At 44.1% G+C, this 14,226-nt stretch overlaps 1 protein-coding gene across 6 annotated transcripts in view; it reads left to right on the top strand.

Moving 5' to 3' along the window:
• The window catches only part of LOC148014405 (pfkB-like carbohydrate kinase family protein), a 104,884-nt gene that overhangs the window by 41,601 nt on the left and 49,057 nt on the right, over positions 1 to 14,226 (top strand). For all 6 annotated transcript variants that reach the window (XR_015688639.1, XR_015688640.1, XM_087666705.1 and 3 more), the window contains exons 3-4: positions 7,998 to 8,107; positions 8,286 to 8,397. Coding sequence is in view for 4 of the 6 variants with exons in the window: in XM_087666705.1 (XP_087522831.1) it covers positions 7,998 to 8,107; positions 8,286 to 8,397 (222 nt within the window). In the remaining 2 variants the exon portion in view is untranslated. The remainder of the gene's footprint in view (positions 1 to 7,997; positions 8,108 to 8,285; positions 8,398 to 14,226) is intronic.

Here is a 14,226-nt window from a genome sequence, read left to right as displayed (position 1 = left end):
TGGGGGGAACTTGGACGAGATTGTGTGGGGAACTCGGACGAGGGTGGAACTTCGGACAAGGGCGGGACTCGGGACGGCGGGGAGACGGGTGATGACGGGGCGAGAGAGAGAGAGAGAGAGAGAGAGAGAGAGAGAGAGAGAGAGAGAGAGAGAGAGAGAGAGAGAGAGAGAGAGAGAGAGAGAGAGAGAGAGAGAGAGAGAGATGGTCCACGTCGCCTACGATGTGAAGGAGCTCCTGAAGGCCTGTCCTGTGAAGATCGAGAGTGTAGCCCTGTGGGGATCGCGTCTGCTCGAGAGAGAGAGAGAGGACCTGCGGATGTGCCTACCTGCCTGCGGACGTGCTTCTCCTGACGCTCGAGAGAGAGAGTTTCGGTTGTGCTCCGCGCACTGCTTGTTCCCCTTGCTCTGACCACAGCGGGGTCTCGTTTCGTCCTGCTTATCCAGTCACTTCGTCTCCTGCCCCTAACACCTAAATGCCTGTCTTCCGCCTGCTCGAGCTAAGTCTGCCTTCTGCCCAGCACACGTGCTCTGTCCCAGTACCACTATCAATCCTCATTGCCCTAATCTGACATACCTGAGGCGTCCTACTTAGCGTCTGACAACAAGGTGTGAAGACCTGCTCTAATCTCAGGTAAGACAGACTGTGAGTGTTTGAGATTGTAAAAGGTCTGTTTAAACTGAACAGCAGAGTATAGATTGGTGTTGTGGTCCTGAGGTACTGAGGTACAATGGTCTATAGAAGGAGACAGATTCAGTTTTGTTCTGTGACAGATAGCTAGAGTTGGAATAATTTGTGTAACTAGCATAAACCTGCGAAATGGTGAATTTGCAGGAATCTAATGGTATTGATATGGCCTTTCTAGACCAGCATATTGGAAATGGGGATGATAAAGACTTGGCAGAATCAGATGGCGATTCGCCAACTAAAGATTCTGGGCAGTTAATGGAAGGAGACGAGATGGGTAAATGTCGCAAGATGTCGGTCGAAGAACCGAACTTGTGTGCCCTGAATTTGCCTCAGCAAAATGTTCATGCTTTGTGTTCTCAAACTAATGAGTTTTTTAGTTTATGCTGGCCTCTGCCAATCATGTGATGTTGGAATATGCTCAAGCTAATGAGGGTAAAGCGAGTTCTTTACCACAAGGGGAACATGTGGTTGCTGTTATGGGTATTGATCTGGTTCTATAGCAGATTGCTGCCTTCCATGAGAGGGCAGCCATCTTTTACTTTATGGGAAGAACCCCATTGATCACTAGAATTCGTGTATGGTTGCTATCCATGCCTTCCAATGTGGAGATGTGTCAGGATGATGCTTTACGGCAAGGACAGGTTTCCCTTGTGGAAGAGATTTATGATGGCCCGAGGGGTTTTTTTGAGGATCTCTTCCGCTCCCCAGAGTTTTGAGATCTCTGGGCGAGGTGTTGGTGGAGCCTCGGTTGGCTTCCTTTAATAGGAATAGGGCATGTATGCTTTGAGATATTGGGAAACCTCGCCCGCGACCAAAGTTTATTTTGAGGTTCTCGGATAGCAAACTTTGGTTTATGAGCTGAAATGGGACACATTTGCTAGACACTATTTCAGGTGTGGACAATTGGGACATTTCATTTCAAAATGTGGCAAAAGCTAGGAGATAATGCAGTCGTCTATGGATCGTGATTTAGATATGCATGACCATCTACCCAACAGATGGTTCAACAGCCTGAAGCTGTTCCTGAGCAGTTTGTCCAACAGGGACAAGTAGATGAAAAGAAGGTTGCTTCTCAAGCTGGTATTCAGCATGCATCGCCTTCGGTGGGTCAAAACTTGTCTCCTTAGGATAATTCCTGGGTTACGGTGGTTCGCCGTAATGCTAGACAGGTGCCTTGGTCTACTCTTATTCACCAGCTCCCCAGACTATCACTTAGACGTTTCAATGTTGAGGTAGCCGCCCTCACTAGAAGAGTCAAACGGCTCACCAAAGTCACTATCACTGATGACATTTCCGTCATCTGAATACTCGGGTTCCCTAATTGGAGTATCCTTTAGAATTATTATTGCTGCAATAGAGTAGCTCTTAGAGCCTCACCACACGTCTTGATGGCTGGTACACTAGTGATACTGGTGCTTGCAACTCGAGCAATGACTCAGTGGCCCTTGTGGGTATATGAGACTTGGTAGTCGATCTCTTCCAACTCTATATAGAGGTCCTTGAAGATGGTCTCTTGCTCTTCGTTGCGCTCTTTGTTGATACTCTTTAGAGTTTCCATAGTCAATTTTAGCTCATCAATATTTACCTAATTGGAGCAAAATTACAAGAATTTGCACATCAAGATGCGAATCTTACTTATTATTTGTAATATTCAATGAGCTGAAAATGTTGAAACTTACTAACTTACCTATTTGTACATAGGCAGCTCATGCATGATACATAGCATATGTAAGTTAGAGCGATTGTAAATTAGTCGCTCTAATTGCCATGTGCTTAGCTACTGAAACTAGCCTACCTTAAATAACCTGATTAAGGACTAATTACAGCAAGCACAAAATTCACATAAATTGAAAATGCACACTTTACCACTTTAATCTTGAACATTGGACACCTTGTTGGCCCTAAAATTGGCACCCCTTGCGGTATTTCTTTATCTCATATTGCAAATAGGAGGAGCACAACTGAGATCCTCTGATGTCCTCTGCTCATCCAAGTCTCTCTTGCTGTCAAAACTGATTGACAAGCCTCCAAACCAATTTGCCTCTTGGTTTGCTTGGGGATTGGTCTTTACCTTGCTTCTTGAAAGAAAAATTCAGCCCTAGATCTGATATTGGTTGGTTGGCCTCTAGAATCTCCTTGAAATTCCTCAATTTTAGCTGTTGGAATTCAAGTCTTAGGCCCTTAATTTTTAGCATGCATTCCAAGGCAATTGACAAAATCCCAAATTCTATTGTAAATTAGGGTTTACAGTAGAGATTGATTGAAATCTCTTTCTCTAATGGTTCAAACTATTGGAAAATGTTGAGGTAACTTGAGAGATGGCTACGGGATGAGAGAGAATGCTTTACTTTAGAGAGAAATTTTAGAGTTTCATCACGAGAAACACTAAAAAGTTACTGCTTCCTTGCTTAAACAACCATGGAAGCTGTCATCTACAGCTTAGGATTGTCAGAAATACCACTGCCTCCTCCTTATGTTGTCATTTGCACCAACAGGATCTTGGGCTGTTGTCACCTGCTTTCGGAGAGCTCCAAACTGTTGTCAGATGCTGTAGGACTGATCTTTGATGGCTGCAAATCACATCAAGAGCCTTACCTTGCTCTCTAATAGCCTTCTTTTCTCTCACAATGGCTGGAATAGACTTCCACCAGCCCTTAGAAACGTTTTTTCCACTTGTATAGACAAGTTTTGCCAAGTGGCAGCCTTTTAATCCCATTTTTCAATATTATACAGCTTATTAAATTATTTTAATAATTATTCTAGTGCTCCAAAAAATTAATTTCACTAATTAATCATTAAATTGACTAGCCCGACTTATTTTCCAAGTATCCTTAAGCAATTATTAGCTGTTAGACTGGCATTAATTAATTAATTAATGCGTAGTCTCTAATGTCACCACTCACACTAATAGCCAATAAATTGGTCTAGGCCAAAATCCAACACAGGGTACCACTTAGTACTTGTTAGGCATAACTTATTGCAACTTTTGCCTTTGGCACCCACTGCATCCTTGGGGTCTTTGGCTTGTTACTATGAAATAACTACCATGTGTATCACATGTGTTAAACAACCTTGCACATTTGATTACTAACTTAAGGTTTGGCAAAAATGAATTCTTTTGTACAACAGAATGTTAGGAAAGGCAGTTTTCTTTAGTCACTATAATTAATGAGTCCTTGCAAGATTATACTATGCCGGTTCTCATCTAATGCTAGCTCTTGATTCATGAAAAGAAATGGTTTTTTGCTTGCAAGATGTAAGAGAGCAGCAAGCCCATGGATGGATCTTCTTCCACTTTTATATTTTTTTCATGAAATAGATGATGTCATCATGCCTTGGTGTGGCATCCAAAATATCAACACCACACTAAAAAAAACATTAGATTTGGCCTTTAGAATTGAAACCTTCAAAATGTGCAATATCCTATACAAGAGGGTGATTGCTATAACTAAGGCCTACATGTTGTTTCAAAGCGACACTCTCAAACAAAGCTTTTGAATGGTTGTTTCCTCTTCCACACTTGAGAGTGACTCCTCCATCCATTTTTTGAACTTCAAGACCATGGCTTGTTGAATTTTGTTTTGCATGTCATATAGTTACTCAAGAAGCAACCATGTGCTAGCAAAAGGGGTTTTGGAGGGCTTCGTTAACTCTACATCATTGTAGGCACGGAAGGTGATAGTACTTTCATCTTCTTTGTGATGCCATTCATAATAAGGCAAGCATCCACAACAATCTTCTTGACCTAGTCTGGCGTTCCAATATCTTCTTTGAGAAATCTGATGCAATGGGAGGCACATGGTCTACACAATGGATGGGAATTCGACTTCTCGCAAGTGTACCATCCTTTGACAACGATAGGCATTGTTCGTGAGTACTTGCACCACGTTGGCAACACCAACCTATATGCACAAGTAGAAGAGGAGGAAGGTGAGGTAGATGAAGTAGAAGAGGTAGAGAGTTATGATTGAAGTAGAATCTAGAAGAGACATTGAGGTAATTTGAATCATGAATGAGGATGCAAGACTTAGAAGAGTTAGAAGAATGATAAGTATTATAAAAGGTGAAATGTGAAATGAACTTAAAGATAAATTTGAAAATTTAAGACTAATCTTGATAATTGCTTGTTGTATGTGTTTGTTGTATCTATGGCCCACAAGAAAAATGTGCAGAGAGGAGAAGAAACAAAAATGTTGATGATGCTTCATTTCTTCTTGTTGCTCTATCCATTGGAAATTATAGACAATCCAAACTTTACCCATTTGGTGTATGGGATTGAGTGACATGTTGATTCTCTCCCTCTCCTCATCAAACTTTTTGGTATGCATGTCATTGCATTGTAGGTGACCCCGTACCGATGCTTACATGGACCAAGCATGGCAATGGCTTGGATGATCTTCCTCCATTAATCCACTTGAAGAAATGAAATTGGAGATTGCACTCAATGATAGTGCACACAATCTCTATCTCCACATTCCTTTGGTTGTCTTAAGGAAAGAAAAAGAATGGGAAATATCCCCCATAGCCTATTGTAGAGAAATTTGCCTCTTAGGCTTTTTCTTTCAATGGTGGTGATAGTGCTCGAGGCTGTTGAGGTGGATGCACTAGGAGATTTACAAGCATCTACGTGTATGTTGGGGTGACAAGCTCCTCTTGAGCCTTTGCCATGCTTGATGAGACATTGCTGCTTTGATTGGAGAGTGAAGAGTACGTCACGATCTCATTGGCTAGGGCTCGAGGGATTTGGGGACATGGGCCAGATTGTCTACCCACCTTTGTCAAGTGAACGAGTAGCCTTGTCACACTACTTGTTATAGTCATGGTTTTCCACGAAACTTTCGAGTCCATTGGTAGCAATTTGATTTGTACGTGGCCTTCTCAAGATTTGTATTTTACAAACCAAAAGCTTCATGAAGAGATAGAGGCATCATGGTATGAAGTGTAAGAGTGTGTTAGGTAAAGATAAGGAATCGGAACATAAAATGTAGATAGCAGTAACTTGTAAGAGGTAGAAGGGCAAGAGAAAGAGAGGGAGAAAGCGATGGAGGTAAAGGTTTGAGATAGATGAAGGGGAGGAGAAAGGAGGAGAGGGAGAGGAAGAGGGGTTTGGGAAAGGGAGAGGGAGAGGGAGAGGGAGTGTGGATGAAAGTGAGAGAGGGAGAGGGAGAGGGGGTATTGGGAGAACTTAAATGATATGTTAAAGTTTGCAAAAGGCCAAAATGACCCATGCAACCATGAGTTACAATTCTTTGTGTGATGGTACAATTGAGTCGAGGAGATCAAGGAAGCTTTTAGATGATGACATCATTGATAACATAAAGCATTGTTGACATAGGTGATGACATAAGTGATGGTGATGCAAGCACCAATGCAAGTGCTGGTGTAGACATTGTTCTAGAAATTCCAAAAGAATCTTCTAGAACTTTTTGGAATCTTCTAGAAGTTTCTAGAAGCTACTAGGTTTCTTGGCATCCATGACAAGCAAGGTGAATTGATAGTTCCAATCGAGGAAGTATTGTGGCTTGAGGATGTTGCTGGTTATGTTCCAGTTGAACCTAAATCAATCCTTGATCATTGGGTAAGGGGGCCAATAAAATGGCAATCCGTAGAAGAGTGACATTTTTGGGTCATGTTGCAAGACTAATAAAATATCATTTAGCGGTGTAAAACAACAAGTTTTACGTGGTGAATTGGCCAATAGGACTAATGTGTCGCACATCTATCTCATGTAGACGTTGCCACTCTAGTAGCTCTTCATTGTTTTCAAACCTTTGCCCATTTGTGTCTCATTTTACACTTTTGAAAAACCATAACGCAACATCAATTGAAGCTTGGGTTTGTGATGATTTAGATGCAAAGTGCAATTTCTTTTTCTTATAGCCTTGCAACGAATCAAATGAACCATGAATCATGAAAAACAGTGGAGAATTTAGAAAGCACATACACCGATTTTTGTTGGTACTGTATCCATTCTCTTACCCTAGGACTAAACGATCTTGTCAGACTGTTTATCACGAGTATTTGGTTAAGTAGAAAAATCGGCTGGAGCTGGAAGTTGCTTGTGTCGGTTTAGTAAAGAGTTGTTTTCCCCTCTTTGTTCTTGAGGATATTGCGGATGTAACTCCATTGACATTGAGCTTATAGTGACAATGTACATCGTAGAGACAAGGTTTTCTAGTGATGTGTTTGGTATTGGAGCATGGCATACTTAGTACGAATGCACTAAGGGCACTTCAAGGTTAGGGCAGCCGAGTCTTATTTATAATATTCTAGGACCTATTGATCACATCATTATGTGATCACCACTATTGGACCCTTGGCCTGTAGGCCGATGCGTCCATACACTAGGACAATGTGGGCTGGTGGTATGGGACGCTAGCTCTTGGGACGTGGTTGTGACCCAGTTTGTTTCTAACTCCTAGGCTTGGGGGTGAGCTTATTTGGCTCTATGACTGGGTGGTGAGTTTGATATCTGTTCCTTTTATGTTTATGGATATAGCTTGTGTCGCATCTGGTGTTCAGGTTGGGTCCTAGGTGGATGTTTTAGGAGGGGCTACCAAGGTGAGATCCATGTTTGGTGTATTTGCAGCAGCTAGAGATCTTGTCACATGACCAGATTCCTCTTAGTGCGAGAGAGGTATGAGGAGGGGGAGTCATAATCATACTGGAAGGGAGGGAGGTGGTCTGTGGGGATCCCATATCACATGAGCCACTGCTCTACTCCTGCATACCATGAGCTCTCGTGTCCTGTTTGTGATAGCGGTGTGGAAACCTTGAAAGCTCTTTTAGACAAATTGTCTTGATGCATACCTGGAACTCTGTGTATAAAGATGATGGTTGAAAAAGGGCCTCCGTTATCATAGGAGGTGCTACAAACTCTGCTCTAATGAGGCCGCGTCAATACTGTTGCCTTGATCCTTAATTGGATGCCATTCAATGTTGAGTCACATAAGCCAACATGGAGCAGAAAGGAGTAGAGCATATATACCCCAACAGAGCAGGTTCTATTCATAGTCTCTAAGCCTTAAGGCAAAGGGACAATGTTTGTGGACTGTGGATGATGCATTTATTGGGAGGATGCGTGTAGGCATCAAAGAATCTTTTATGTTCAAGCATATTTCGGATAAATTTTCCTATGATTGGGCCATAAGTCAGAAAAGTACATATAGGAGATTGGAACTGTATGCAGGACTCTCTTTGACAGAGTCTGTCTTCAGAAAGAGTATGGTGTACCTTTTTTGATTTCAGGCTATGCATTTTATGGAAACCTGTTAAGGGAGATTAACATGCATGGCTATTTGTTTGTCAGGGTGCAGATCTCTCCCATGTTTTTTGTACGGATGGTGCAGCAACAGTTATCAAGAGCTACAGTCCTGAATTAATTGTACATCCCATCCTTGAGGAATCCTACAATTTGAGGTTTTTCCTCTTTCCCTCTTTACTTCATGTTGCTATTGCACTTTCTTTGGTTAGAAAGGGCTCTTTTGTAATGAAGCATCTGTGCTATTGTGTTTTTTCGTCAAATATGGAATGTAACTTAATAGTCTTCAGTTGCTTGATTCTAGTTAAAGTGATTGTAAATGTGTGTGCATTGCAGGGGGGACAAAAGAGCAGTCTTTGATCAGGTTTTAACTGAGATAAGCAAATGGCTGAGTCGGTTCGATTGCTTGATTATCGGACCTGGACTTGGCAGAGATGCATTTCTGTTGGTAAGCACTAATTATTGTTCTGATGCGAATATGACTGGCTTAGCTCTTATGGTGGAATAGGTACAACTAATGCACTTTATATGCTCAATTGTTGTGGGTATGTTTGATGTGTTGGAATGTCAAATTATGCAAACTTGCTCAATCGGTGTGGTTATGTTCTGTGAGTTAGAATGTGAAATTATGCATTTCCTTTGTATTGAGTTTACAAACAACTATACTATAGGTGATTCAAGAGAAGTCTCTAATAAATGTTCTCTTTTTGGGCATATGCTGTCTGTTGTACACCATCAAGCGGAAAGGGTACACAGATGTAAAATGCACCAAATGATCAGATCATCTTTTCACATACATGACCTTACTACTTCATTAATCATGTTCTTTCAACTTTTTTTACATAGAATTGAATTGCAACAACTTATTCTTGTAGCGGAGACAACCACTGGCTCACCTGTTTAAAGAAGATGGTGATGTCTTGTCAATGGAATGGTGAAATTGGAACTCTGCAAAGGTGTTAATGTGCAAACAAAAATGCAGTATGTTAAATTCAGCAGACACTCAACTCACAACAAGAGCTAAAGTCTTGCACCGAAGAAACAACACTTAATGACCCCAAACCATGGTGCCCCTTGTGGTGTTTCTTCAATTTGCTGAAGAAAAAAATCTTGGTGCTCAGCTGGACATGGTTTTGGGTTAGTATTTGCTGATGACCATTGGCTCAAATTCTATCTTCTGGCAGTCACAAACTAGTATACCAGTTGAATGATCTTGCATACCCTAATTTACAGCAGCAAACTAGTTCCTTCTTTGTGTTTGAATCATTAATGCATTCCCTTATTGAAGTAGTTTTTGTCTTTGAATTTGGCAACTATTGCTCTCTCCAACAACAGACTTTCGTACAACAAAATTGTCCCAATTGTAGTCTGTCAAAATAGTAGGTATGCTCTGATACCATGCCTAAATAGTGTGGTGGGACAGTATTGTTAGGTATGGAGCTCGTGTGTGGCTAGCAGGCTATGGAGGGTGAAGCTCCATGATGAGAGAGAGAGAGAGAGAGAGAGAGAGAGAGAGCTCTTCAATGGCTAGTTACTAAAGCGAATGCTTTATGGGGATTGTGTAAATCCAGGTCATGGTGGAGGGCAACTGTGATGGAGGGCTGGTTGAACAAGACACCCTTCAAATATAAAGTCTTTCTTTGGAGAGTGATGATTGGTGGTCTTCCGCTTGCTTCAGCTCTTTCCAAGCGACGAATCTCCAATGGCAACTGTTTCTTTTGCACCACTACTGTGGAATCCGCCCGCCACCGATTTATTTCTTGCCCCATCGCTAAGAAAGTCTGGTTGTTTTTGTCGGCTGTTTGGCAAGGGGTGGTGGGTTTCACCCTGCGCCCCTTTGATTGGGTTTTTGGGCAGCCCAAATACCCCACTCCGGCACAGCCACATATGAAGCTCATGTATCACTTTCTTCGATATTGGGGCTGTTGGCATAACTGGACCATTCGGAATGCTTTTCTTTTTGACTCCGCCTATAATGTTCAGCGGCATATTGCGAGGCTTAAGGGCCTCTTGTATTGGCAGTTAGATCTTCTCCAGCACTCTGATTTGCTTTCTAGAGAGGACTTACGTCCCTGGCATATGGCAATTTCCTCCGCGTCTTTGCCATGACCTTGTAACTTGTAGTACTTAGAACCTCTTCACATGATGGCTTAGATTGTCGTCATGTATCTTGTAATCAAGTAATCTTGTATTTTTTTCGTAATTAATACAATTACCTTTTACGAGAGAAAAAAAAAGAGAGAGAGCTCTTTGGCCTTTTACGAAAAAAAAAAGAGAGCTCTTCGGGCATCCATGGGCACGTGGCCTGTGTGTGTGGATTGGTGTCATGGCAAATCACTTCTATGATGTCAGCTGACCTGGTCCTTCCGGATATTGCTGCTCCCTGGTTGGCGATTGTTCGCTCTACTCCAATTCTACAGAGACAGTGCAAGAGAGACTGAGTATGCTGACCTGATGGTCTGATGTAATAGAATGTAAGAGATACAGAGAGAATGTTGACCTGATGGTCTCATGTAAATATTTACTACTTAATTCAATTATCTTCACGAAAAAAAAAGAGAGAGAGCTCTTGCAAATACACAACAAGCTAAATAGATTGGTGCGATAGATGTTGATGAAAGTACAATTGTTAGGGCCTACATAATGGTTTCCCTTAAACCTTTGACCCTTATTTAATGTAGGGAGGTGTAAAAGGTGTTCACACCTTTGACACACACACACATACACACTTACACATCTAAGGTGTGTTCACACATGGGAGCATGTATAATACTAACAAACCGCCCTTCCGGTCATGGGTGGCAGAACCCATGACACGAAACACACAAAGAAATGAAAATGGGAGGGTCTTACCTCAAAGAGGCAATGTCCAGTCCCGCACAATGATTTTGAAAAAGGAGATATATAGGTGAGAGAGGTGCAACGTGAGGATGATATGATCTATTGAGAAGCTTAGGACCCAATGTAAGGCATGGTTCAAAGGTGCGTGTGCATGGCTGAGAGGCTGATTAAAAGCCAATGATCAAAAGTCAACCTAGCTTAGAGGCACTAGGCACATGACCAATGATAAAAAACATGGGTATGGCTTTCGTGATCAAACTCAAAGATCATATGTAAAGTGATTGCAAATCCCCTTGAAATAGAACTCCTAATAGAATTATAAAAAGAAAGTACAAATCTTTTTGGATAAAAATCGGGGCAGAGTAGTATACAATAAATGGATGTTTTTGGAAAGGTCTTAACACATGCATTGGCATGGTCAATGTCTAATTCTAAAACACATTATTTATTTATTCATTTATGATCAAATTCAAAATGCATATTGATAGGGTTCATCATTGCCAAGAGACAATGATTGAATAGATACATTAAGGGCCTTGTGAGAAGTAGTAGGTGACTCATTAGGGTGATTGAATAGATACATTAAGGGCCTTGTTAGAAGTAGTAGTAGGTGGTTGGTGCAAAAAGCCCCAAATTTTATTGAGCAAAATTGCGAATTTTTGACTTAAAAACTAACATTTTCAATTTCATGTGAACAACCCCTTGAATAAAATTTAAGCCTTTAATGAATTAAGGTTTTAGTTAAAACCTTATTTGGTAGCAAGGGAGTCGATGTTTGATGCGGTGACACACTTGCGATAGGTATGACGGACTCTAGCCGCCGTAGTTCTATGATAGGTACACATGGATCAAATAAGTTTGAAGGTGCCGATTGACGTGGTTGCTTCTTCCAAACATGACGATGCAGATCACAGGCACAAGAGGCAATTGTCGTGGCATTTAGTCCAACGACAAACAAGTGGCGATAGGTTAGTCTAATAAGCCACACTTTATGTAGAAATAGATGAGTGGTCTCCTTCCTCTTCAGCTTCTTCTTTAGCTTCTTGTTTATCTTCTTTCACCAATAATAGCACGAACATGGTAGAGCTACAAGGCCAACATTGGGATAGTAGTGACCGTAGGTATCTTCGAGCTCCAATATCATTGTTAGATATGGAGCTTGTGTGTGGCTAGTAGGCTATGGAGGTGAAGTTCCATGATGAGAGAGAGAGAGAGAGAGAGAGAGAGAAGGAGGCGACGAGCAGCGATGGCGGGTCTTCAACCCCCGTGACCTAGCGACCAGATCGTGGTCTCTGCGCAGCCGCTGAACCTGTCCGTGCCTGCCGCTGCTGCGCCTGTCGGTACCTGCCGCTGCTGCGCCCGCCTGTTCCTGCCGTTGCTACGCCTGTTGCAGGTACGCCCGCCCATCGGTACCTGCGCCTGTCAGTCTCTGCCCGTCGTCTGGACCTGCGCCCGCCTTCATCCACGCCTCACGACTGCTCGCCGGACGTCTGCTGCGCCTTTGTGTGCCCGCCTTCGTCGACGTCTGACGTCTGCCCTGCTGGTTAAACGCTGCCCGTCGCCTGTACCTGCAGTGCCCTTCAACTCTGCACCATCGACGCCTGCCCTGTGCCTGACCCCTTGGCGCCTGCCCCGTCGACGTCTGACCTGTGCAGAGTGCGCCGCCTGTGGTTGACTGCTCTGCGACAGCGTGCAGGGCGGACGCAGCCCCGTTTAAGCCTCCTGTGTTTGACCCGTTACACGGCGCCCCGGTTCATCTGCGCGTGTCTGTCCTGTTCTTCGTTGCAGTCCTGTTGCTGCAGCCGGGTGGTGCACTGATTTTGCAGGTCTGCGGGACCTGCACAGCGAGTGAGAGAGAGAGAGACAACGAGAGAGAGGGAGAGAGAGAGAGAGCTCGTCCTCTGTGTGAAGACAGCAGTATGGCTGGCCTGGATTTGGATTTTCTTGACCGGACGGTGGCAGCCCTTGGCCCTGATTCCGATGCAGAGGAGCCGGAAGATATGGTGCCATGCACGGAGGAGTTGCTGCCGAGTTCTGAACAGCTGCCTGCCGGCAAACGCTCCAAGCCTACGCCTAATGAGCCAATGAGTCCTCCGGAACGCTCCTATGCGCAAGTGGCCTCTGATCCGGTGGATTCGCAGGAAATCGACTGGGAGCATTTGCTGGACTTTGCCAATACTCTGCTTGGCGATTATGTCCAGCATAATACCGAATCTTTTTCTGTTGCGGGAACGGATGATGTGCTGGAAGCCACGGTGGACCCCAAATCAGTCTTGCGATCCTTCTCGGTGTTCTATGACCGTGCAGTTATACTTTTCTTCACTGGCAGGATCCCAGTGCTTTCGCATATTCGCCAGTGGCTGCACCATCTATTGCAAGGGGAGTCTGTTGAGGAGATCTTCCTTGGACCTCGCGGGTTTTATGAGGTCCTGGTGAAATCAGAAACGCATCGCGCTGAGCTCCTGTCCAAGTTGCCGCTATTCTTTGATCGTCGCTTGGTTCATGTTGTGCCATGGCGCCCCATGGCCGACTTCCAGTGTCTGCTTCAACGCGAATGCCCGGTGTGGGTAGAGGTGGAAAACTGTTCGGCGGTCTATTGGCCCATGTTGAAGGATGCGATGGCAGTTGTGGGAACAGTGCTGGTTCCCCCAAACCTCAGGGCGATGAACCGCAATCGTTTATGCATGCTATGGGACACGGCCAGGAAAAGGCCCGTGTGGCTTCGCCTCAATTGTTCGGGCATGCATCCTTTGTATTTTCGCTTAAAATGGGGCAACTTTGCGGGCCACTGCTTTTCATGTGGTAAATTGGGGCATTTCATGGCCGAATGCCCTGAAAAGCAATCGTCTTCGGATGATGCCCAGGTTGTGCTGCCCAAGGACGACATGGTGCTTGATGCCACGCCCCAGGAAGCCCTTCAGTCTCCTCATGTCATGGATAAAGGCAAACAACAGGTCCTAAGTGCAGATTCCCGTCGCACTGACTGGATTGAGGCACGCCCTCAAAAAGGTAAAAAGTTGGATGCAGGCCTGGCGGATCCTGGCCCTCCCGCTTCCTAGGATTCCGTGCGCACGTATACGCGCCGGAAAGAAATGGCCACTTCACAGCAGGCTGCGCGTCCTAGGGCCCCGTCGGGCCCCCGCAATCAGTCTCCAAGGAGAGCCTATACCGACGGCCCCAGAGGCCCACCTGCCAAGCTGGCGTTCGATGCCAAAGGAAATGTTATTACACCCTGGGATCGGCGTTATCCCCGCCCCTCTCCCAAGGCAGTGGATTGCCCTTCTACCTCCAAAGCGGGTCGCCAGAATTCTTTTGCAGTATTGGCTGATTTTCTGGATGAGGGTGTCCTGGATGCTCTCGCGGAAAAGGTGAAATCGAGGCAGCAGGTGCCTCGTTCCTGACTTCCTTCTTTGAGGATACATGAAGATAGCCACGT

This window comes from Lygodium microphyllum, chromosome 25, assembly GCF_053477565.2.
Source record: "Lygodium microphyllum isolate KBCC chromosome 25, Lygodium_microphyllum_v1.1.10, whole genome shotgun sequence".
Lineage (NCBI taxonomy): Eukaryota > Viridiplantae > Streptophyta > Polypodiopsida > Schizaeales > Lygodiaceae > Lygodium > Lygodium microphyllum.
This window is presented reverse-complemented; position numbering and strand designations above follow the sequence as displayed.